This window comes from Pongo pygmaeus, chromosome 23, assembly GCF_028885625.2.
Source record: "Pongo pygmaeus isolate AG05252 chromosome 23, NHGRI_mPonPyg2-v2.0_pri, whole genome shotgun sequence".
NCBI classification, from domain to species: domain Eukaryota; kingdom Metazoa; phylum Chordata; class Mammalia; order Primates; family Hominidae; genus Pongo; species Pongo pygmaeus.
In genome coordinates, this window is record NC_085931.1 from 42603569 (window position 1) to 42629545 (window position 25977).

General features: G+C 44.5%; 1 protein-coding gene across 7 annotated transcripts in view; it reads right to left on the reverse strand.

Moving 5' to 3' along the window:
• Positions 1-25977, reverse strand: part of PRR14L (proline rich 14 like) — a 68619-nt gene that overhangs the window by 11799 nt on the left and 30843 nt on the right. For 6 of the 7 annotated variants that reach the window (XM_054470434.2, XM_054470433.2, XM_054470432.2 and 3 more), the window contains 4 exons: positions 18695-23903; positions 11359-11430; positions 10255-10426; positions 8352-8458 (listed from right to left, as the gene is read on the reverse strand). In XM_054470434.2, coding sequence (XP_054326409.1) covers positions 8352-8458; positions 10255-10426; positions 11359-11430; positions 18695-23903 — 5560 coding nt within the window. The other variant, XM_063663165.1, reaches the window with a different exon arrangement.

A 25977-nucleotide genomic window follows, 5' to 3' on the forward strand; every position in this document is an offset into this window, starting at 1 on the left:
TCATCCTTTCCTTCCCCTCAACCCTTGGTGACGTCTGTCTCCATGGTTTTGCCTTTTCCAGAATGTCATAGAGCTGAACTCATACAGTATGTAGTTTATTCAGATTGGCTTCATTCACTCAGTAGTAAGCATTTAAGATTCCTCCATATCATTTATATCATTGATAGCTAATTCCTTTTTAGTACTGAGTAATATTCCATTGTCCAGACAGTTTATTCATTCAGCTACTGATGGACATCTTGGTTGCTTCCAAGTTTTAGAAATTCTGAATAAAGCTGCTATGGACATTTATGTACATATTTTGTGTGAAATGTTTTCAACTCATTTGGGTAAATACCAAGGAGTGCAGCTTCTGTATGGTATGGTATGTAGGTTTAGCTTTGTACAGGAATTGCCAAACTGTCTTCCAAAGAGGCTGTATACCTTTTTGCATTCCCACCAGCAGTGAATGAGAGTGGCTGTTGCTCCACATCCTCATTCAATTCTCTCCCTTGATCATATTTTTTGTTTCTGTACTTCATTGTGAAAATTTTGTTCTGGTGTGCTCCTGTTCATTAACACTATTTAGCTCTATTTAACCTGCTGTTAACCCATTTATTAAAGTTTTATTTTGATTACTCAATTTTACATTTTTAGAAATTCTGTACAGTTCTACTTTAAATGTAGTTGGTTATTTTTAAGTATATCTTGCTTCATTATTCATATTTTCAACCCACTTGTATTTCTTTAACATATAAAATGTTGAGTTGAAAGGCCAAGGTGGGCAAATCATTTGAGTCCAGGAGTTTGAGACCAGCCTGGCCAACATGGTGAAACCCTGTTTCTACTAAAAATACAAAAATTAGCCAATGTTGTAGTGCACACCTATAATCCCAGCTACTCTGGAAGGCTGAGGGAGGAGAATCGCTTGAACTTGGTAGGCAGAGGTTGCGATGAGCCAAGATTGTGCCACTGCATCCAGCCTGGGGAACAGGCATGAGCCACCGCGCCTGGCCAGCTGGTTTCAAACTCCTGACCTCAAGTGATCCACCCATCTCAGCCTCCCAAAGTGCTGGGATTACAGGTCTGAGCTACCACGCCCAGCCAGCAGCAACTTTTAAACATTTTTTGGGCCAGGTGGATCACTTCAGGTCAGGAGTTCAAGACCAGCCTGACCAACATGGTGAAACCCTGTCTCTATTAAGAATACAAAATTATGATGTCTCACGCCTGTAATTCCAGCACTTTGGGAGGCTGAGGCGGGTGGATCATGAGGTCAGGAGATCGAGACCATCCTGGCTAACGTAGTGAAACCACGTCTCTACTAAAAATACAAAAAACAAAATTAGCCGGGCGTGGTGGCGGGCGCCTGTAGTCCCAGCTACTCGGGAGGCTGAGGCAGGAGAATGGCATGAACCCGGGAGGCGGAGCTTGCCGTGAGCTGAGATGGCGCCACTGCACTCCAGCCTGGGCGACAGAGCAAGACTCCGTCTCAACAAAAACAAAAACAAAAACAGAAAAAAAAAAAAGAAAAAGAATACAAAATTAGGCCAGGTGCAGTAGCTCACGCTTATAATCCCAGCACTTTGGGAGGCCAAGATGGGCGGATCATGAGGTCAAGAGATTAAAATCATCCTGGCCAAAATGGTGAAACCCCATCTCTACTAAAAATACAAAAATTAGCTGGGTGTGGTGGCACACTCCTGCAGTCCCAGCTACTGGGGAGGCTGAGGCAGGAGAATCCCTTGAACCCAGGAGGCTGACGTTACAGTGAGCCCAGATCGCGGCACGGCACTCCAGCCTGGGTGACAGAGCGAGAGTCCGTCAAAAAAAAAAAAAAAAAAAAAAAAATCTATAGTTATTTGTCAAGCAAATAATATATCCAAAAAAAAAGAACAGCTCTTTGTGAAGCGAATAATGTATCAAAATTTTACTGTTTACTATATGCCAATGATGAAATTATTGCTTTTCAGCTTAAAATCTGCCCTGCAGTACCTGCTCTGTGATAACGGAATCCTAGGCCCTTTAAGCATTTCTCTTTTGCAGTGAGTATGATGCTAAACTTTCTCACAAGGTGTTGGAGGAACAATGCAGGTGGAAGGGAGCTTCTCTTTCCGGTTTGGTGAGTTTTTTTTCTTGCTCCTGCAGCATGGACCATCGGTGATTAATGTATGTTGGGATGTCTTGAGGCTTCTCTGCCCTAGTGGTGCAGCCAGAACATGTAGTCCCTCAGTGACCTTGCAGCCTTAGCTTGGCGACCACTTTGCTGCAGGCTTCCCAACACAGATAGGGCACTCCAGGCCTTATGCCCTCAGTGGTAACCTGACTTCCTGATGGTCATTTCCTGTCGCTCTCCTGAAGCAAAAACCACATGCTCCAGGCCTTGCATCACAGCAGTGCCCTACCTCCCTCTGCGGCAGCCTTATCTTGTCTATGCTTGAGAAGGCGGTTGTTATTTCCTGCTTGCCCAGCTCTGGTCTCTGCAACCCACCCATCCAATGGGCTGCAACCTCACCTTCTCCAACCAAGTCTCAACTCCAACCTTGAGGGAGGTGGTGCCCCTTCCAAGTTTGCCCTTCCTAGGGTACTCTCCCTTAACCCAAGTGTACCCTTCAGGATTCTCTTTACATTTAAGGTTACTCCCTGTCATAGTTTAACGCTTTATAATAAACTTCCCCTGTCTAAAATACTGTGTGATTTCTGTCTGCTGATTCGACTTGAACCAATACATAATACTAAGGTAAAAATACTAAGAGCTACATTAGGTTGCTACTAAATACGTTAGACCAGTGGTCTTTAGTGTACCTAAAAACTTTCCACAGAGTACATGAGAACCTGGCTGTAGGAGAATCGACCACTCAATCTTTAATTTCTATTTTTTCTTTATTATTATTAATTTTTTTTTTTTTTTTTTAGATGGAGTCTTGCTCTATTGCCCAGGCTGGAGAGCAGTGGTGCGATCTCGGCTCACTGCAACCACCACCTTTTCGGTTCAAGCGATTCTCTGGCCTCAGCCTCCCCAGTAGCTGGGATTACAGGCATATGCCACCATACCCAGCTAATTTTGTATTTTTAATAGAGATGGGGTTTCACCATGTTAGCCACACTGGTCTCGAACTTCTGACCTCATTATCCACCCACCTCGGCCTCCCAAAGTGCTGGGATTACAGGCATGAGCCAATGCGCCTGGCCTTATTATTAATTTTTGTAGAAATGTGGTCTCACCATGTTGCCCAGGCTACTCTTAACCTCCCGGGTTCAAGTGATCCTCCCACCTTGGCCTCCCAAAGTGTTGGGATTATAGGCGTGAACTACCATACCCAGCTCAATCTCTAATTTCTAAAAGTGACACACCTGAGAAGTGTCCTGAATTGCTCTTGTAGGTCTCTCTGTTCCCACAAATTCTCTCAGAACAGCTCCTATCCATCCTGAATTCTTCTTTGATACATCAATCAAACCACTCTTTTTGCTAAGCCCTTTCCAGTGATTAATGAAATCACCATAAACTTGTCTTAGGCTTTTCTTTTCCTTTACTACACATTATTCAGTTAAGAGAGAAGAGTGCCTTTAGAGATTGGGTATTAGGGGCTGAGCGCGGTGGCTCATGCCTGTAATCCCAGCACTTTGGGAGGCCAAGGCAGGCAGATCACATGAGGTCAGGAGTTTGAGACCAGCTTGGCCAACATAGTGAAACCCCGTCTCTACTAAAAATACAAAAATTAGCTGGGTGTGGTGGTGTGTGCCTGTAATACCAGCTACTCAGGGGGCTGAGGCAGGAGAATTGCTTGTACCTGGAAGGCAGAGGTTGCCGTGAGCCGAGATCATGCCATTGCACTTCAGACTGGACAACGAGGGCGAAACTCCTTCTCAAAAAAAAAAAAAAAAAAAAAAAAGAAAAAAAAAAAAATTAGCCAGGCATGGTGGCAGGTGCCTGTAATCCCAGCTACTCGGGAGGCTGAGCCACGAGAATCGCTGGAACCCGGGAGGTGGAGGTTGCAGTGAGCCAAAACTGCACCACTGCACTCCAGCCTGGGCAGCACAGTGATATTCTGTCTCAAAAAAAAAGAAATTGGGTATTTGGGCCAGTGTTAAGACAACTGATTTCAGGTATCTCATGGAAAGGAGCTGTCAGAGTGACTTTGCCTCATTCACCTCGATTATCATCAAATAATGTCTACTTAAGAAAAATACCTTACTTAGGAAAGAGAGCTTCAAACACTAAAAATAGCTTGTTCGTGTATTTAATTATATACAATATTTTTTCCAGCTATTCTCATTTTTCATTAACAATATGTCATCACTTAGAAAAGTTCCACTCAACATATACATGGGATCGGCACGATGGCTGACACCAGTAATTTCAGCACTTTGGGAGGTGGAGGTGGCCAGATCACTTGAGCCTGGGAGTTCAAGACCAGCCTGGGGAACATGGCAAAATCCCGTCTCTACTAGAAATACAAAAATTAACTGGGCATGGTAGCACATGCCTGTAGTCCCAGCTACTCACAAGGCTGAGATAGGAGGATCACCTGAGCCCAGGAAGTTGAAGCTGCAGTGAGCCATGATCATGCCTCTACACTCCAGCCTGGGCGACAGAGCGAGACCTTGTCGCAAAACAAACAAACAAACTATATATATATCAAGATGTTTACTGGGACTATCGAATACTTGAAGTGTACAAAACCCACAGAAAAAATTTAATTTCCTTTGGTTAAGGCATGAACTTTTATCAATTCATATAATGAAATATTTAATTCAAGTAGTCAGTCTCTTCTGATCTGATCCTACAAGATGTTGTAATTTCTTTTTTTTTTTTTTGAGACGGAGTGGCTAAATCATGGCTCACTGCAACCTCCATCTCCCGGGTTCAAGAGATTCTCCTGCCTCAGCCTCATGAGTAGCTGGGATGACAGGTGCCTGCCACCATGCCTAGCTAATTTTTGTATTTTTAGTAGAGACAGGGTTTCACCATGTTGGCCAGGCTGGTCTTGAACTCCTGACCTCAGCTGATATACCCGCCTTGGCCTCCCAAAGTGCTGGGATTACAGGCATGAGCTACCACGCCCGGCCAGATGTTGTAACTTCTATCCCCATTAACAATATCAAAAAATACGTGATAAACTGCCCTGCCAATTGGCTTGTCCAATATACTTTTCTCTTATATTAAATATGAAAGCAGGCTGGGCTTGGTGGCTCACTCCAGCCTGGGCAACAAGAGCAAAACTACATCTCAAAAAAAAAAAAAAAAAAAAAAAGCAAGCAATCATTGAGACATATAAATTAATAGATTTAGTTCTTATTTTTATAATAATTCTGAATCATTCTTAAAAGTCTAATACTAAAGTGGCCGGGCACAGTGGCTCATGCCTGTAATCCCAGCACTTTGGGAGGCCGAGGTGGGCGGATCACAAGGTCAGGAGATCAAGACCATCCTGGCTAACATGGTGAAACCCCAACTCTACTGAAAAAATACAAAAAATTAGCCGGGCGTGCTTGCAGGCGCCTGTAGTCCCAGCTACTCGGGAGGCTGAGGGAGGAGAATGGCGTGAACTCGGGAGGCGGAGCTTGCAGTGAGCTGAGATCGTGCCACTGCACTCTAGCCTGGGCGACAGAGCGAGACTGTCTAAAAAAAAAAAAAAAGTCTAATACCAGAGTTTAATTCATGTATGCATACACATTTACTAAAGCAGTATCATGCTTTCTACCATACTCCTCACTTCAAAACTTACAATGCTTTATTATAAATTTAGAACTGAGAAATAATATTTTCTTTTTTTGAGATCCAGCCCAGGATGGAGTGCAGTGCCGCGACCTCGGCTCACTGTAACCTCCGCCTCCTGGGTTCAAGCGACTCTCCTGCCTCAGCCTCCCAAGTAGCTGGGATTACAGGCGTGTGCCACTACCGCCTGGCTAATTTTTGTATTTTTAGTAGAGACAGGGTTTCACCACATTGGCCAGGCTGGTCTCAAACTTCTGACCTCAAACGATCCACCCACCTCAGCCTCCCAAAGTGCTCGGATTACAGGTGTGAGCCACTGCTCCTGGCCTCATGTTGTTTTAGTAATGCACAGGTTGGCACTATTGGGTTATTAAGAACATCCATAACTGAAAATCCAAAATCTGAAATGCTCCAACATCTGAAACTTTCTGAGTTCCAACATGATGCTCAAAGGTTATGTTCAAAGGGAATGCTCATTGGAGCATTTGGGATTTTCAGATGAGGGATGCTGGTAAGTATAATGCAAATATTCCAAAATCTGAAAAAATCTGAAGTCTGAAACATTTTTGGTCCCAAGAATTTGGAGAAGAGATAGTCAACCTGCATTATTAAAATGGATAAATGATGACTTTAAGACTTTTAGAAATATACCTCACAATTTGTACTCCATAATTTATTTCTCAGTGTTTTACATCATTTTCTTGAAAGGATAAATTAACATATTTACTTGAATTGGAAAACAGAAAAGTCAGGAAGAATGATTTGCTTGATGGGCTTAAATAATAAATTGCTTCCACCAATTAAATTATATGTCCAGGCTTTTCCATAAAGTTAATGTACTAAAATCTACAGCTTCAAGGGTTTTTTTTTTTTTGGACAAAAGTACATTTGATTCATAGCATTTTTATCAAAAGACATCCTAGGTTTAGGCAAAGATTTATTAAACATTTTATTTTTCTCAACCCCCTTTCAGTATATTGGAATGAATAAGGTACCTCTAAGGGAAAGAGGATCTGGCATTTGACATTTACTGCACTCTTCTCGGTCTGTTCCAGACACTGAGACAGTAACTGCCACTAATGCCTGGGCAACAGAACCTTTGTGACTGAGTGCTTTTCAATCTTTTGTTTTCATTAAATATAATGCTAGATCACTCTATGATTTTTTGGCATATAACTTGAAAGAAGTGGAAATAATTGAATGACTCTACTATATTAAAACTCTTTCCTCTCCCAACTACTTATTTATGTAAACAAGGTTCTTCAGACATATAAATGCAAGAGAGAATACAACTGATAATGAATCCTATTTCATTCGAGTAATAAATACTACTCGATCTCGGATATCTGAAATATTTTTATAATTTCTCTTGAAAAGACATACAATAGATCAACAAAAGAACCATAAGACAAAAATACAACATATTAAGATAAAGATTATGGTGCAGAAGTGGAACATCAATCATGACCCTAACAAATGATTATTTTATTCGTGTTGTGTGAAGCACTATAATGGAGGTAGTACACATTCTTTTCTCAGTTAGACTGTATAGAAATCTTTTTTTGAGACGGAGTTTCATTCTTGTTGCCCAGGCTGGAGTGCAATGGCACGATCTCGGCTCACTGCAACCTCCGCCTCCCAGGTTCAAGCAATTCTCCTGCCTCAGCCTACCGAGTAGCTGGGATTACTGGCGCGCGCCACCATGCCCAGCTTATTTTGTAGTTTTAGTAGAGATGGGGTTTCTCCATGTTGGTCAGGCTGGTCTCAAACTCCTGACCTTGTGATCCACCCGCCTCGGTCTCCCCAAGTGCTGGGATTATAGGCATGAGCCACCGCGCCTGGCCCTGTATAGAAATCTTAAGTGTTGGGAATTCTTATTCATATTTTACAGGGAGGCTCCTGAGACCACTGTTAGGCTTCCATTTGCTGATAAGAAATGGAGGAGCAAAATCGATCAGAAGAAAATATAAGTTTGGAGATTTTTTTTTTTTTGAGATGGAGTTTTGCTCTTGTTGCCTAGGCTGGAGTGCAATGGTGTGATCTCGGCTCACCACAACCTCCACCTCCCAGGCTCAAGCGAATCTCCTGCCTCAGCCTTCCCAAGTAGCTGGGATTATAGGCATGTGCCACCAAGCCTGGCTAATTTTGTATTTTTAGTAGAGATGGGGTTTCTCCGTGTGGGTCAGGCTGGTCTCAAACTCCTGACCTCAGGTGATCTCCCCACCTCGGCCTCCCAAAGTGCTGGGATTACAGCTGTGAGCCACCGCGCCCGGCTTGGAGATCTTTCTTAAGAAAAACTAAACTCAGGACTTTTAGGTCCTTTTCCAGTTTAGTGCACAGAGTATTTAGGAGCTTGAGCTCTGCGGTTGGGTAAATCCTGTGACACACAGAAATCACATGTGCCAGCATTGATGCTACAACCTAACACAGGTTCCTTCTTGTTACATTGGAGGGTTAACTAAGATTATGTATGCAATGTATTAAAGTGTCCTTGCATATAAATATCTTGCGACATTACTAATTAATTCTTTAGGATAAATTCCTAGAAATGTAATAAATTGCTCAGAGTGTAGGACCATTTAAAGGGTAATTATATTATGACAAACAATTTTCCAAAAAAGTGAACCTAGCTTGTAATAGAGAAGGAGCTCACCTTTTGGGTCGAGGAAGGCCCATGGGGGTAAGATTAGGATCTGGCCTAGGAATGGTTTTCCGGATGCGAATCTGTGAGACTTTCTTTGGCCTCTTCTCTGGCTCAGCCTATTTTTAAGGATTAAGAAGAAAGATGGTCAAGCTCTAAGACATTTTATTTATATATTTTTTGAGACAAGGTCTCTCTCTGTGGCCCAGGCTGGTGTGCAGTGGTGCAATCATAGCTCACTGCAGCCTTGAATTCCTGGACTCAAACGATCCTCCTGCCTTGGCCTCCCAAAGCGCTGGGGTTACAAGTATAAGCCACCATAACTGGCGATTTTTATTTTTAGATGGGGTCTCGCTATATTGCCCAGGCTGGCCAGGAACCCTTGGGCTCAACTGATCCTTTTGCCTCAGCCTCTGCGGTAGCTAGGACTATAGGTGTATGCCACCACTCCTGGCATATTGTAAGACATTTTAAATATATAAAGTCCCTGTCTTGACACTTAAAACATTGCTACCTCACTTTAGAGATGATTCTATTAAGTAGTTTATGACAAAGCTCCCACTTCTATTCCTGCTGTTTTTTTATTTTATTATTTATTTATTTTTTTAGATAGAGTTTCGTTCTTGTTGCCCAGGCTTAAGTGCAATGGCATGGTCTCGGCTCACCGCAACCTCTGCCTCCCGGGTTCAAGTCATTCTCCTGCCTCAGCCTCCTGAGTAGCTGGAATTACAGGCATGTGCCACCACGCCCAGCTAATTCTGTATTTTAGTAGAAACAGGGTTTCTCCATGTTGGTCAGGCTGGTCTGAAACTCCCAACCTCAGGTGATCCGCCCACCTCGGCCTCCCAAAGTGCTAGGATTACAGATGTTAGCCACCGCATCCGGCCTTATTTATTTTTTGAGATGGAGTCTCACTCTGTCGCCCAGGCTGGAGTGTGGTGGTGCAATCAAGGCTCACTGCAACCTCCGCCTCCTGGGTTTAAGCGAATCTGCTGCCTCGGTCTCCAGAGTACCTGGGATTACAGGAATCTGCCACCATATTTGGCTAATTTTTGTATTTTTAGTAGAGATGGGGTTTCACCATACTGGCCAGGCTGGTCTCCAACTCCTGACCCCAGGTGATCCGCCCGCCTTGGCCTTGCAAAGTGCTGGAATCACAGGCGTGAGCCACCATGCCCAGCCTTTTATTTTTTTTTTAAGATGGGGTTTCACTCTGTCACTCAGGCTGGAGTGCAGTGATGCAATCTGGGGTCATTGCTGCAACTTCTGCCTCCCGGGCTCAAACAATTCTCCCTCCTCAGCCTCCCGAGTAACTGGGACTGCAGGTGTGCACCACCACGGTCAGCTAATTTTTGTATTTTTTGTAGAGACACGGTTTTGCCAGGTTGCCCAGGCTGCTATTGAACTCCTGGACTCAAGCGATCCGCCCGCCTCAGCCTCCCAAAGTGCTCAGATTACAGGCGTGTGCCACCGTGCCTGGCCCCTGCTGTGTTTTAAGCAACTACTCCCTTCATATCATCAAAACAAGAATTGTACATTCAGTTCAGATATTGAGACTGTCAACATGAAAGTTTGCAACTGTTGAAGACAACAGACATTGCAAAATTGAACATCATCACCATCCATTCATCTTCTTTGAATGCACAAAGCAGCTCTTTCATCCAATTCTCTAAACACTGTTACATGCTGTTGGCAAGAAAAAAGTATCTGGAAAACAACGCAGATTAAAAAATCCACTGTGTCCTTTATTGGCCAGGAGAAAACTCCTGGCTTAGTACTCTCCAGGACTCGGCTGACACTAAAGGTGGTACGTAAAGATACTCAGAAGCCAGTCTGTAGCAATAATGCGATGTGAGTTGACAATGGCCACCTCCAATGCCACCATCATCTCACCCAACCAGCACTTTACACTTACCTCTTTCTGTTCTGGAGGGCTGCTCTGTGGGCAGGGGCATGCTGCTTTCACACCATCCAGCTCATCCAATCCAGGAACCTGGAACTCAGAGGCTGAAAGCAGGAGCTTGCTGACAGCTGATTCTGCTACCAAGCAAGACTTTGGTACCAAGGCAGGGAATGGAGGCTCCAGCCTAGCACCATGAAGAGAAAGAAGATATGAGAGGGGTTCCCTTTCTACTTCCAGCACATTCAACTTCTTCTTCTTCATTTTTTTTTTTTTGAGAAGGAGTTTCACTCTTGTTGCCCAGACTGGAGTGCAATGGTGCGATCTCGGCTCAATGCAGCCTCTGCCTCCCGGGTTCAAGCGATTCTCCTGCCTCAGCCCCCCGAGTAGCTGAAATTACAGGCGTGCGCCAACACGCCCAGCTAATTCTGTATTTTTAGTAGAGACGGAGTTTCTCCATGTTGGTGAAGATGGTCTCGATCTCCCGACCTTAGGTGATCCACCCACCCCGGCCTCCCAAAGCGCTGGGATTACAGGCATGAGCCACCACGCCCAGCCTCAACTTCTTAACATCTAGGCCTCAATACTTTTTCTTTCTTTCCAGAGAATAATATATCCAGTCAACCTGCTTTCTAGTCACTTTCAGACACAGCCTGTATCTACATATGTAAAAAAATTACAAGAATGTGTAATCCATTTTATTGCTATGGAGTTTTATAAGGAAAAATGTAAAAAGGAACAGACTTTTTGGGTGAGGAAGATATCCGGTAAACCGCACAAATGAACAGTACTCAGATAAGATCAATCCTGTCCAGGGACTGAAGTTGGCTGTAAGACATGAAATAGCTTGAGAGGGGACTTCTGGTACAATAAGCTGGTTAGTGATTTTCACTTTTTTTTTTTTTTTTAACAAATTTTATTATTACACATTCCTAGTTGCTGCTTGTAATAGAACAGATTTCAATCTCAGAGATGTTTATCTGAGAGACATAGATCAGGTTTACAAGGACAAGAGGTCAAAGTCATGCCACAGACGATCCACGCCACCTATGTATGCACTCTCTCTCTTGCACACACATACGCACACGCGCACACACGCACTGAGTCTCACGTGCTTACCTCGTCTGACTGCCGCTGGTGTTATATGTAGCTTCCATGCCTGGAAGAGGCACATATGGTAACATGGTGTGGCTGAAGTAAAGCAAAAGTACAAAAGCAATAGGTAAGGGCAGTGGGATAACAGGAAAGGTTTTGATGTTATTGTGGGTATTAGCACATGATAGCCCCAAGAAGACAAGAAATGTCAGTTACTCAAAAAGAGGAAAGCTTTCCAACAAGGAGAGTTACATTTATGTGCCCATCACTGGAATGGAGGCAGACTGACAGGAAGATTATTTTCTAACTTGAATGGAAAGAAGGCAGAGACAGAAAGAAAGAACAGTGGCTGGACAAGGTGGCTGATGCCTATAATCCCAGCACTTTGGGAGGCTGAGGTGGGCACATCGCTTCAGCCTAGGAGTTCAAGACCAGCTTGGGCAACATGGCGAGACCTTGTCTCCACAACAAATACAAAAATTTAGCCAGGGGTAGTGGAGTGCACCTGTGGTCTCAGCTACTCAAGAGGCTGGGGTGAGGTGAGAAGACTGCTTGAGCCCGGAAGATCAAGACTGAAGTAAGCCAAGACTGCACCACTGCACTTCAGCCTGAGTATCAGGGCAAGACCCCATCTCTAAATAAAAATAAATTTAAAAAAATTTAAAGAATATATTATACCACTCAGTTGTGTACTGACTCTAATAAATCTGACAGTTTCTATAACTTTATAAAATATTAGAGAGAAACCAATTATTTTCTTTTTGTTTTTCTTTTTTTGAGACTGAGTCTTGTTCCATTGCCCAGGCTGGAGTGCAATGGTGTGATCTCGGCTCACGGCAACCTCCGCCTCCCGGGTTCAAGAGATTCTTCTGCCTCAGCCTCCTGAGTAGCTGGGACTATAGGCGCGTGCCATCATGCCTGGGTAATTTTTGTATTTTTAGTAGAGATGGGGTTTCACCATATTGGCCAGGCTGGTCTCAAACTCCTGACCCTGTGATCCGCCCGCCTTGAACTCCCAAAGTGCTGGCATTAAAGGCATGAGCCACCGCGCCCGGCCCAATTATTTTCTTTAAAGCCAAGTTACACATAAAACATAGCTATACAGCCAGGCACAGTGGCTCACACCTGGAATCCCAGCACTTTGGGAGGCTGAGGTGGGCAGATCACTTGAGGCCAGGAGTTCGAGACCAGCCTGGTCAACATGGCAAAACCCCATCTCTACTAAAAATACAAAAATTAGCTGGGTGTGGTGGTGGGTACTTGTAATCCCAGCTACTCAGGAGGCTGAGACAGGAGAATCGCTTGAACCTGGGAGGAGGAGATTGTAGTAAGCTGAGATTCTACCACCGCACTCCAGCCTGGGCGATAGAGGGAGACTCTGTCTCAAAAACCAAACTAAACAAAACAACATAGCTATACAGAAAAAAACTATTGGCTGGTCGTAGTGGCTCACGCCTGTAATCCCAGCACTTTGGGGAGGCTGAGGCGGGTGGATCACCTGAGGTCAGGAATTCAAGACCAGCCTGGCCAACACGATGAAACCCTGTCTCTACAAAAATACAAAAACTAGCTAGGCATGATGGCACGTGCCTGCAATCCCAGCTACTTGGGAGGGTGAGGCAGGAGAATTGCTTGAACCCAGGAGGCAGAGGTTGCAGTGAGCCGAGATCACACCACTGCACTCCAGCCTGGGCGACAGAGCAAGACTCCATCTCACAAAAAAAAAAAAAAAAAAAAAAACACACACAAAACCAGGAGAAAACTATTAAAAGTTTAATTCCTTTATAATTAAACTCTTCCTTTTTTTTTGAGACGGAGTCTCACTTTGTCACCCAGGCTGGAGTGCAGTGGCGCGACCTCATCTCACTGCAACCTCTACCTCGTGGGTTCAAGGAATTCTCCTGCCTCAGCCTCCCGAGTAGCTGGGACTACAGGCACCTGCCAGGATGCCGGGCTAATTTTTGTATTTTTAGTAGACACGGGGTTTCACCATATTGGCCAAGCTGGTCTCGAACTCCTGACCTTGTGGTCTGCCTACCTCAGTGTCCCAAAGTGTTGGGATTACAGGCATGAGCCACCATGCCCGGCTTGCTAGAAACCATTTGTAAGCTTGTTTAGAAAAACAGCAAACTCTGGCCAGGCACGGTTGCTCGCGCCACCTATAATTCCAGTACTCTGGGAGGCTGAGGTGGGTGGATCACCTGAGGTCAAGAGTTTGAGACCAGCCTGGCCAACCTGGTGAAATCCTGTCTCTACTAAAAATACAAAATTAGCCAGGCGTGGTGGTACATGCCTGTAATCCCAGCTATTCAGGAGGCTGAGGCAGGAGAATCGCTTGAACCTGGGAGGCGGAGGTTGCAGTGAGCTGAGATCGCGCCACTGCACTCCAGCTTGGGAGACAAGAGTGAAACTCTGTCTCAAAAAAAAAAAAGAAAGAAAACAGCAAACTTCTAAACTCTAAGCCCAGGCACATGATGTTAAGGCATTTTTAGAGCCAATGAAAAGTATCTACAAATACCACCCCCTCTACCTTCCATTTCAATTTAAATAAAATAAAATAAAATAAAAAGCTAGAAATAGGGAGGGAAACAGAAAATTTTCAACACCAGGAAACAGAAACATCAGGTGGGAAAGAAAGAGCTCTGGAAGACGAAAACGGGCAAAAGGTTACACCTCCACAGGGTGAAATGAGTAACTACCATCTATCCTAACCTCACGAACAAACACAGTTTGGAGGAAGTGGCACAACCTATTTTTTTGGGAGACAGAGACTCGCTCTGTCGCCCAGGCTGGAGTGCAGTGGTGTGATCTCGGCTCACTGCAACCTCCACTTCCCGGGTTCAAGCGATTCTCCTACCTCAGCCTCCCGAGTAGCTGGGACTATAGGCATGTGCCACCACGCCCAGCTAATTTTTGTATTTTTAGTAGAGACGGCGTTTCACCATGTTAGCCAGGATGGTCTCAATCTCCTGACCTCGTGATCCACCCGATTCGGCCTCCTAAAGTGCTGGGATTACAGGTGTCAGCCACTGCACCTGGCCGGAAGTAACACAATTTAAAGCTGTGTGCCCTAAACACATAGCAGAGCAATTATGAGATTTTAGAGGCATATCAACAAAGTAGACAATAAAAGCAGTACACCAGCATTTAAAACAATGTGAGTCACTCTAATGTATTTTCATGGCTGTCTTTATAATAAGTGAACTTTTAAAAATAACTATAAAGGCCGGGCGCAGTGGCTTACGCCTGTAATCCCAGCACTTTAGGAGGCTGGGGCGGGCAGATCACTTGAGGTCGGGAGTTCAAGACCAGCCTGACCAACATGGAGAAATCCCATCTCTACTAAAAATACAAAATTAGCTGGACGTGGTGGTGCATGCCTGCAATCCCAGCTACTCAGGAGGCTGGAGTGGGAGAATCGCTTGAACCTGGGAGGCAGAGGTTGCGGTGAGCCGAGATTGCACCACTGCACTCCAGCCTGGGCAACAAGAGCGAAACTCCATCTCAGGAAAAACAAAAACAAAAACAAAAACAAAACTATAGGACATGTACTTGTAACAGCAATTCATCTTTCAATTCTAGTCAGCAATGTTCATGTTCCGGGGTTTTTTTCTGACACTCTTCTATTCATTCAGTTTTCTGCTAAGATACTCAAGGAACTACACAATATAAACCAGCAGCTTTGTTGTTTATTTATTTATTTATTTTTGAGACGGAGTCTCACTTTGTCACCCAGGCTGGAGTGCAGTGGTGCGATCTTGGCTCACCCTAACCTCTGCCTCCCGGGTTCAAGCAATTCTCCTGCCTCAGCCTCCTGAGTAGCTGGGATTACAAGCATGAACCACCACACCTGGCTAATTTTCGTATTTTTAGTAGAGACGAGGTTTCACTATGTTGGCTAGGCTGGTCCTGAACTCCTGACCTCAGTTGATTCGCCTGCCTTGGCCTCCCAAAGTGCTGGGAATACAGGCGTGAGCCACCATGCCTGGCCACCAGAAGCCCTGTTGTTGCTGTTGAAATTTTCTTGAGACAGAGTCTCACTTTGCCGCCCAGGCTGGAATATAGTGGCAAGATCTCGGCTCACTGCAGCCTCTTCTGATTCTTGTGCCTCAGCCTCTGAGTAGCTGGGATTATGGGCATGCACCACTACATCTGGCTAATTTTTGTATTTTTAGTAGAGATGGGATTTATTTTTTTATTTTTTATTTTTTGAGACGGAGTTTTGCTCTTGTTGCCTAGGCTGGAGTGCAATGGCGCAATCTTGGCTCAGCACAACCTCCACCTCCCGGGTTTAAGTGATTCTCCTGCCTCAGCCTCCCGAGTAGCTGGGATTACAGGTGTGCGCCACCACGCCCAGCTAATTTTGTATTTTTAGTAGAGGTGAGGTTTCTCCATGTTGGTCAGGCTGGTCTTGAACTCCTGACCTCAGTTGATCTGCCCGCCTTGGCCTCCCAAAGTGCTGGGATTTTAGGCATGAGCCACCGTGCCCAGCTGACATGGGATTTATTTCTCCAGGTTGCCCAGGCTGGTCTTGAACTCCTGGCCTCAAGTGACCCGCCCACCTTGGCCTCCCAAAGTGCTGGGATTACAGGCATGAGCCACCACGCCTGGCCTATTTTTTTTTTTTTTTGGAGACAGAATCCTGCTCTGTTGCCCAGGCTAGAGTGTGATGGCATGCTCTTGGCTCACTGCAACCCCCGCCTCCCAGGTTCAAGGGATCCTCCTGACTCAGCCTCTGAGTAGCTGGAATTACAGGCATAAGCCACTACACCCAGCTAAAATTTTTTTGTATTTGTAGTAGAGAGAGGGTTTCACCACGTTGGTCAGGCCCACCTCGGCCTCCCAAAGTGCTGGGATTACGCACGTGAGCTACTGCACCCAGATGCCTGTGGGGTTTTTTGTTTTTTTTTTTTTTTTGAGACGGAGTCTTGCTCTGTTGCCAGGCTGGAGTGCAGTGGCACGATCTTGGGTCACTGCAACCTCTGCCTCCTGGATTCAAGCGATTCTCCTGCCTCAGCTTCCTGAGTAGCTGGGACTACAGGTGTGTGCCATCACGCCCAGCTAATTTTTGTATTTTTAGTAGGGACAGGGTTTCCCCATGTTGGCCAGGCTGGTCTCGAACCCCTGACCTCAGGTAATCTGCCCGCCGCAGCCTCCCAAAGTGCTGGGATTACAGGCATGAGCCACCGTAGCCAGCCTGTTGTTTTTTTAATTAAACATTTTGGAGACAAGGTCTAGCTCTGTTGCCTAGGCTGGAGTGTAGTGGTGTGATCCTGGCTCACTGCAACCTCTGCCTCCTGGGTTCAAGCAATCTTCCCATCTCAGCCTTTTGAGTAGCTGGGACTACAGGCATACGCCACTATGCCTGACTAATTTTTATATTTTTTAGCAGAGATAACATTATGCCATGTTTCCCAGGCTGGTCTCAAACTCCTGGACTAAAGAGATCCACCTGCCTTGGCCTCCCGAAGTGCTAGGCTTACAGGCATGAGCCACTGCATCCCGCCTGAACCAGTCCACTTTACTGACACACAATGATTCTACACTAGAGACACACAATGAACAAGGCCCTCCTAAGCTATTTGGAATATTAAGGCTTTTTATTTGATGTCTAATTTTTCAAATATAGCAATAGTAAGGGCAAATTAAAAAATATTTTGTTTACTTAAATAATTACAAAGAGGAGGGTTTATCTATCATGTCTATAGCAGCTCTTTAGGGATTTTTTTTTTTTTTGAGACAGTCTCACTCTGTCGCCCAGGCTGGAGTGCAGTGGCGCAGTCTCGGCTCACTCCAAGTTCTGCCTCCCAGGTTCACACCATTCTCCTGCCTCAGCCTCCCGAGTAGCTGGGACTACAGGCACCCACCACTATGCCCGGCTAATTTTTTTGTATTTTTAGTAGAGACGGGGTTTCACGGTGTTAGCCAGGATGGTCTCGATCTCCTGACCTCGTGACCCACCTGTCTCAGCCTCCCAAAGTGCTGGGATTATAGGTGTGAGCCACCACGCCCGGCCACTCTTTAGGGATTCTTGAGATGAGTAGTTTAACTCTCAAATTCTTTTTCTTCTCTTATTTTCAATTAGAAGGTACAATGATATTGATGAAATTATTTCCAACTATTCTCAATGATCACACCCCAAGAACTCCTTCCCAGTTCACTTTAAGTTCTATAAATCCTAAAACTGAAGTATGTAAATGCCAATTTTTGAAGCCTCTACATTGCCAAAAGAAAGGCAGGGGTTCATAAACCATATCTGGTGATACCTGTGTAATTTATTCATTAACTAAAAATATATTTATTCTGTGTCCTCTACATATCAGAGTTAGGTGCTGGCTGTTTAGTGCTTTGTGAAGGAGATAATGTTACAAGCGATTATGTGTTACTATTTATAGTCTTTCACTTGTAATAGGTGTTTGTTTTCTGCAAGATGGACGCAAGAGTAGAAAAGAAGATTCAGCTGGGTGTGCTGGCTACCGCCTGTAATCTCAGCAATTTGGGAGGCCAAGGTGAGAGGATTACCGGACACCAGGAGTCCAAGACCAGCCTGGCCAACATGGTGAAACCCTATCTCTACTAAAAATACAAAAATTAGCCAGGCATGGTGGCGGGCGCCTGTAATCCCAGCTACTCGGGAGGCTAAGGCAGGAGAATCGCTTGAATCCGGGAGGCGGAAGTTGTGGTCAGCCGAGATTGCGCCACTGCATTCCAGCCTGGGTGACAAGAATGAGACTGTTTCAAAAAAAAAAAAATAACAAAAATAAATAAAATAAATAAATAAATAAATAAAAAGCAGTCTGGTTGGCTTATGCACGCAATCCTAGCACTTTGGGAGGCCGAGGCAGGCAGATCACCTGAGGTCAGGAGTTCAAGACTAGCCTGACCAACATGGAGAAACCCCCGTCTCTACTAAAAAATACAAAAACGTAGCTGGGTATGGTGGCGCATGCCTGTAATCCCAGCTACTCAGGAGGCTGAAGAAGGAGAAGCGCTTGAACCCGGGAGGCGGAGGTTGCAGTAAGCCAACACTGCACCATTGCACTCCAGCCTGGGCAAGAAGAGTGAATCAAAAAAAAGAAGAAGATTCAACAGACTTGATGGTTTGAAGAATGAAATGGACAGAAAAAAGAATGGTGTGAAATACAGAAGTAGGTTCTACAGGAAAATTAAGCAGGGGGTGGGGGTCCTATGCTTAAGAATTACTATTGGATTTTCTCGGCAGAGATTTGGCAAGGTAAATAGAAAATGCAGACCCAAGAGGACTCTAAACAGCCTTGCATTTCCCGCAGTTCCCCTCTCATCTCCCCAGAGACAGGAAGCAAATATGGGACATTTGTAAAGAACAGGGGACAGATTTTACCTGCTTGTGGTGCCCAGACTCGGTTGCCGCTTGCAGTGAGGGGAATGAAGAGAAGAGATTTCGAAGGAGCAGACAGAAGGCCCATGCTGGCTCCAAATGGATAGGACTCTGCCCACTGAGTAGGGCAGAGAACAGAAGACCTTGTCTGCTATGGAGGCTGGAGACCGTAACCCTTTCAAGCCCTGCGTAAACTGGGTCATGAAGAGCCTCTGCATGGTAGGCAGCATGTGGCTGGAGAAGCGCCGTTTTTTTGTCCAGATTCGGTAACATCCTGGGGAACAAAGTGCTAGAAGTGTGTGAAGGCCAAGGACAGAGCAGTCTGCTCTGGTCTGGACTATGGCAGTGCCTCCATAGTCTTGGAGAGGAGCTGGAGGCTGGGGAGGAGCCTGAGTGTAGGTCTGACTATGGACGCCAGTGTCTTCCCTGAATGTGGCCATCCCAGGGCAACCGTGGGACAAGAAGAAAGAAAAGGTCCACTTGGGAGGTTGAGACGGGCACTGGAGGGCCTCTCCTAAGGCAAGCCTTGCCGGAGCACAGTGCTCAGGAAAAGTCCTTGAGGACTCAGTCGTGCAATCTGAGCTGGATGATTTCACATGAAAGGATACTGGGAAGATTTCAGAACCAAATAGCAGGGACGGCATCTTGTTGCTCAAATCTATGAAGGTCATCTTGATGGATTCAAGAGAATAAAGTGCCATGGGCTTACTGTTAGGCCTCTTATCCCATCCACTAGCTGCCAAATATGGATTCAGCTGCTCTGTGCTGGATGAAAATCCGTCCAGGAGCCTTTTATATCTGAGGCGCTTGTAGCTTTTAGCCATTGGAAGAAGTTCAGAGGAACAACGTCGGTATCTTAGTTTCTGAGTCTTCATGGCTGGGGCCAGTTTGGAGGCAAGGATGGACAGCTTGTTTAGTAAGGCTGATTCTTTGGTAGTCTTCCTAAAATTCAGGCTCCTCAAGGGATGGCACGGTGTAGCCGTCTGCTTTGGTATGTGACTAACCAAGCTCTTGGTAGGTGCTGTTCCAGGTTCTAATTGTGTAGGTGCAGACAGAGTACACAAACTGAGAAGTCTGTGCGCTTTTGTGGGGATGGGATTGGAAGAATTCTTTAAAAAGGCAGAACTTCTGATTTTACCTATTTTTCTCCCAACAATGATTTGCTCCTGATAGGAAACTTTCTTACAAGTTCGATGGGGCTGCTTCTTTAAGGGAAGCATTCCTTTCTTCGCAAAGACACCATGTATTTGATCACACCCAGCAGAGGAGGGGTCTTGTGCTTTCCGAGGGGCACCAAGAAGGCAAGGACTTGTGCATGATTCAGTGTCCTTCTTTAATGGATGATGTAAGCTTTCCTCCTTCTGGTCTTCTAACTTCTGAGTCTGTGCCACAATGTTGTCCTTGGCCAGCTTTGCTAGGGTGATTTCATTCATCATGGTGGACTCATCTTTGTCAACCTTAGGTTGGTTCTTATTTTGTGCATCCTCTAACAACAGACTAGATGATATGCACTGTTGCGATATCGTATGTGCTTTTTGTTGATGTATATATTCCTCTTCTTTCTGCAACATGTAGTCCAAAACCTCAGGGCTCTGCTGTTTTTCAGCATGATTAAGTATCCCCCGGCATTTAAAATGGGTCTGAGAGATGTTGCTCACATGATCGCCATCGCCAGCTTCTCTGGTAACCAACTCCTCAGATTGCTCCCCAACAGTTAAGTAACCCAGTAGTCCCCTCTGACGCTCTTCGGTTTCTTCTTTCACTTTAATATCTGTTTTCACTGTCAAAGGCAAATGTCTGTCAGAGGAATTCTCGTGAGGGTGACAAGCTTTGCAAGCATTCTTTTCCACACAGGTACATATGCTGTCTCTGTCACTAGAATTACTCCGATCTCTTGATACTTTTTCCTTCATCTCAGGAAGGACTGTGCAGTCCTTTACATTTTCACAAAGCATTTCACCATCTTTTGGTTTACAAAGATTTTTCAGGTCAGTTTCTTCACGGTTAACATTAGTTTCTGAATTTTCTTGAGAAGGCATTATTTCAATGGATTTCAGGCTTCTTAGGGAAACAGAGCTTTCATCATGGCAAGACATCAACTCTTTTGAGGAAATTCCAAAGGTACTTTCTTTGCCAAACTCAGAGTTTAGTTCTAGTCTTGATCCTTCAGTCATTTCTTGTGTTTCTCTGAGAGATGTTCCTTTATCTTGCTGTCCATAATGGCTATCATTTAAAGACACATTTACTCTGCCCAATATTCTTTTATTTGGTTCATGATCTGCAACAGACTCCATCTCATGGGCACAAGAGTCTGGACACTTTTCCATTTCACAGTCTTTTAAAGATCTGCATACGTTTTCTTCACATGATTTTTTTATTTTGAGAAAGTCCACTGTAGAAGCAGCAGTAACTGGGAAATCTGAGTCCTGACCAGTTGTTCCTGTATGTGCAGCATCCAGTTCTCCCCGAGACAAGGTACTCCTGGAGTCCTCTTGGAATGCCAGTTTCTCTTGCCTTGCACCACAATCCAGTGGATTAGATGCCTTCACATCCAGCACACCTTCTGTAAGCTTATTACTACAGTCCGTGTAGACGATGTCTACCATACCTTCTGTGGACTCATCACAACCAGACATCTTGACAAAGGCTCCTTTCAAACTGCCTTTCTTTGGACTACCACAAGGTAGTGAGTTATTACTGCCTGAGCTGACCAGCAGATCCTTTTGGTTATGGTTTACCTCCCTGTGAGGCTCGGTGACAGTCTCTCTCTGGTCACTACCTAGCATCTCCTTGGCTGGCTGACCTTCACTTTTGCATTCATCTGGTCTGTTTTGGTTACTCTGACAGTCAAGGACTTCATCTGCCTTCTGATTGAGTGTTTCAACTGATTTTACATTTTTAAAACTGGAGAACATAACAGTAGGAGACTGGTCCAACACTTTTTGAGGACCTGGAATGTTTACAGTCTGGTTTAGTTCTTGTATAGCATGATCAGAGATGTTATACTTACAAAATACAGTTTCTTTGGATACATCCTGCTCCTTTCCTTCCAGCCCTTCCTCACTGAGTTTGATGCTACTGGAGGTGTGAAGGGTTTTGTTTGAAATTCCACTATTTAACAAGCCTGCTGTCATTTTGTTTCTGATCTTATCTCCTGGAAGGCTGCCATTCGTTTCTCTCCCATCAAGTTCCCTTTCCTCTGATGTGTAACTCACTTTACAGCTGCTTTTTTCCACAGAGTGTCCTGTTCCTTGGCAGTGGTGATCACAGTGCTGAAATGCATTTTCATATTTTGTTATCAAAGAGTTATCAACTTGCAAGCTGATTTTGCTGGACTTGAAAGCAGCAGAAGCAGAACACATGTTTTCTTCAGACACATTTTTTCTTACACAATGACAGCTAGAGATATCCTGAGATTGAATACTGTGACATTCTATGACAGAGACCACTTGAGGAAAGCCAGCTGCTTCTCTCTTATTTGAGCGCAGCCTGGAATATAGAGCTTTTGTTCCTGAATCAGCCATTTCTTTTTTTCTCTCTAGGCTTACTGGTTTGATGTTTAAGGTGGGACAGTTTGAAGAGGCACCACAGGTTTGGTTACCTGGTGGAGAGATGTCTTTTATTTTTGTCTGAACAGGAATGGTTTGTATATCAGCAATGACATCTGCTCTACCCGCTAATGGAGGGTGATGGCTCTGATGGGCATCTCTGCCTGTTGCTAAAGGCATCTCTTTGTTTAAATGCAGTAGAGAGTCAGTTGGCAAATTTGCATGGTCTTGAGAATTAAGGGACACTTGTTGATTTAAAACACATTCACTTTCTACTTTGTTTACAACCAGTTCATTGGTACAAGAAAGTTCATTCATCTCACAGGCTATGCTCTGTTCATCTAAAAGTGGAATATCATCATGTGAGGTCTGTATAACTTTTTCTGACTCAGGTCTGTAATCAAATTCTGGGGATGGTGGCAACAGAGCAGTACCTTTCTTGGGTTTTAATACCTCACTTATAGGACTTATCTGATCCTCTGGCATTAAACTCACAATGGATTTTCTTTCAAACAGAAAATCATTACATGATGCTTCACTTAACTGGGTGTTGCTTTCCAGATTTCTCTGGATGTTGACTAAGCAGTTACAGTCTTTAGTGTAAAAAGATTTACTTAATATATTGGGCTCTATAGGGGTTGTCTGTCCTGCCTCTTCAATCTGCATCAAGGAGGAAAAACTGCTTTCTTCAGAGTGTCCACCTGGATGGCTCATATTAGTAAAAGTTTCTTTATGGTCCTCAGGGTTTGTCAAGTTACCTTGAACGTGTACAGTAATTTTCAAATCATTTTTATTGAACATTACTTCTGTGGCTTCAGTAAAAGAATTGGGCATTAAAGAACTAGAGTTCCCTGTATGGAGACTCTCTTGAGTGCAGTTATTGTGGATATTTTCCTTTGGAGAAACAACAGGCTCTTTTTCACCAGAACAACGACCACTAATCTCCTTTTTTGGTTCCCTGGCATTAAAAAGAAAAGGTCCACCTCTTTCACTCCTAGGAATCAAAAGCTGTTCCTCATTTTCTTCTCTAGAAGCCAAGTTCTTCCCTTGATCATCCGCCCCATAAAAATAAGAACTGTCTGTCTTTTCAGCAGATCTCTTTAGCAAACCACCACCTTCAAAATCACAGTTTTCTAAGGATATTGTTCTGGATTCCAGACCAGACAAGTCTGATGTGAAACATGAAACTTCAGAATTTTCTTTCAAAGGGCTTGTGGCTGTGGGACTATCATGTGTAGAACTGGGTTGTTCATTATGGTGGCCATGAAGCTGTTGGTGATTGTCATCTGCTTCACAGACCAGGTTTGGTTTACACAACTCTTCCTTCCCATTGTCCACATTAGAAATGGCACTGTTTCCTGGTAATGACAACCAAGGACAACTTTTTAATTCTTCACATTCTTTTTCTTTAGGAGTTGCTTCTGTTAATACAGGGTCCACAAAGGTTAAAGGTTCTGGGGTAACTAATGTGCTGGTTTCTGAAACCTCATCACTGGTCATGATTTTGTCTACTTCTGGGAATTCGTTGCATCCAGCTGAGAGATCTTTACTCACATTGCCATTTTTGTGTCCTTCATTATTATCCGTCTTAGTCCCACTGACCTTCATACCTTGTACTTCAGTGGATTTTAGCAGAGTTTCAGCTGTAATCTGTACATTTCCTTCTGAATAAGAGAAATAAATCCAAATTAGTATGCAGTAATAAAAAATCACTTGGTCTACCTTCATGCATTTTATTATGCTATGCTACCAAGGGCAACAGAGGACCCAACTCAAAAAGAAAACTGGAAAGTTAGCATGCTATACCATTGATTTTGTTCTTCTCTGAAAATATAACAGAGGGCCAAAACTATATCTGGCAGAAACAGGTAATTTTCAACAAATGCCTCTTGCTGAAAGTTTAATACAGAGTTCACAGATCAATGCTGGACAACTGAATACAACATAGAAACATGTCCCTATGTTGTATTCTCATTCAGTCTTAAGAGGCTTTCATTTTAAAACATTAATAAAGCAGACTCACAATAACAGTTTATTTTACTAGATGACCATTTTCTCAGTACTTGAAATTAGATGTCACAGATAAAATTAGTCCTTGGAAAAAAACAACTATACATAAAACTTTATTTATTTATTTATCTATTTTTTTCAGACAGAGTCTTGCTCTGTTGCCCATGCTAGAGTACAGTAGTGCGATCTCAGCTCACTGCAACCTCCACCTCCCAGCTCAAGCGATTTTCCTGCCTCAGCCTCCTGAGTAGCTGGGATTCTAGGTGCCTGCAACCACACTCAGCTAATTTTTTTTTTTTTTTTTTTTTTTGAGATGGAGTCTCGCTCTTGTCACCCAGGCTGGAGTGCAGTGGCACGATATTGGCTCACTGCAACCTCCACTTCCTGGGTTCAAGCAATTCTCCTGCTTCAGCCTCCTGAGTAGCTGGGATTACAGGCACCCACCACCATGCCCAGCTAATTTTTGTACTTTTAGTAGAGACGGAGTTTCACCATGTTGGCCAGGCTGGTCTCGAACTCCTGACCTCACGTGACCCGCCTGCCTCGGCCTCCCAAAGTGCTGAGATTACAGGCATAAGCCACCACGCCCGGCCCGCCCAGCTAATTTTTTGGGTTTTTTTTTTGTTTTTATTTTTGTTTTGAGACGGAGTCTTGCTCTGTCGCCCAGGCTGGAGTGCAGTGGCGCAGTCTCGGCTCACTGCAACCTCCGCCTCCCGGGTTCATGCCATTCTCCTGCCTCAGCCTCCCGAGTAGCTGGGACTACAGACGCCCACCACCACACCTGGCTAATTTCTTTTTGTATTTTTAGTACAGACAGGGTTTCACCATGTTAGGCAGGATGGTCTCAATCTCCTGACCTCATGATCCGCTCACCTTGGCCTTCCAAAGTGCTGGAATTACAGGCATGAGCCACCGCGCCTGGCCTGCCCAGCTAATTTTTTTGTATTTTTACTAGAGACAGGGTTTCACCATGTTGGCCAGGCTGGTCTCAAACTCTCGACCTCAGGTGATCTCCTATTAGTTCTGTTCCCCCAAGAGAACCCTGACTAGCACACTATACACATGAACACAGGTATATGTACACATGATTTTATATATATATATATAAAACAGGACACCTGTATTAAACAGAAAAAGCAAAATGCAAATCTATTTAAAGATCGGCCAGGCATGGTGGCTCATGCCTGTAATTCCAGTGGTGGCTGATGCCTGTAATCCCAGCATTTTGGGAGGCCAAGGTGGATGGATCACATGAGGTCAGGAGTTCAAGACTAGCCTGGCCAACATGACAAAAACCCATTTCTACCGAAAATACAAAAATTAGCTGGGCATGGTGGCACATGCCTGTAATCCCAGCTACTGGGGAGGCTGAAGCAGAGGAATCGCTTGAATCCAGGAGGCAGAGGTTGCAGTGAGCCAAGATCATGCCACTACACTCTAGCCTGGGTGACAGAGCAAGACTCTGTCTCAAAAAACAAAAAACAAAACAAAACAATCTAATTCCTGAGTTGGATGCAGTACCTCACAACGTCGACCCCAGCACTTTGGGAGGCTGAGGCAGAAGGAATCCTTGAGCCCAGAAGTTTGAACCAGCCTGGGCAACACAAGGAGACTCTGTCTCTACAAAAAATTTAAAAGAAAAAAAAAATCAGCTGAGCATGGTGGTGTGTGCCTTTAGTCCCAGCTACTTGGGAGGCTGAGGCAGGAGGATGCTTGAGCCCAGGAGGT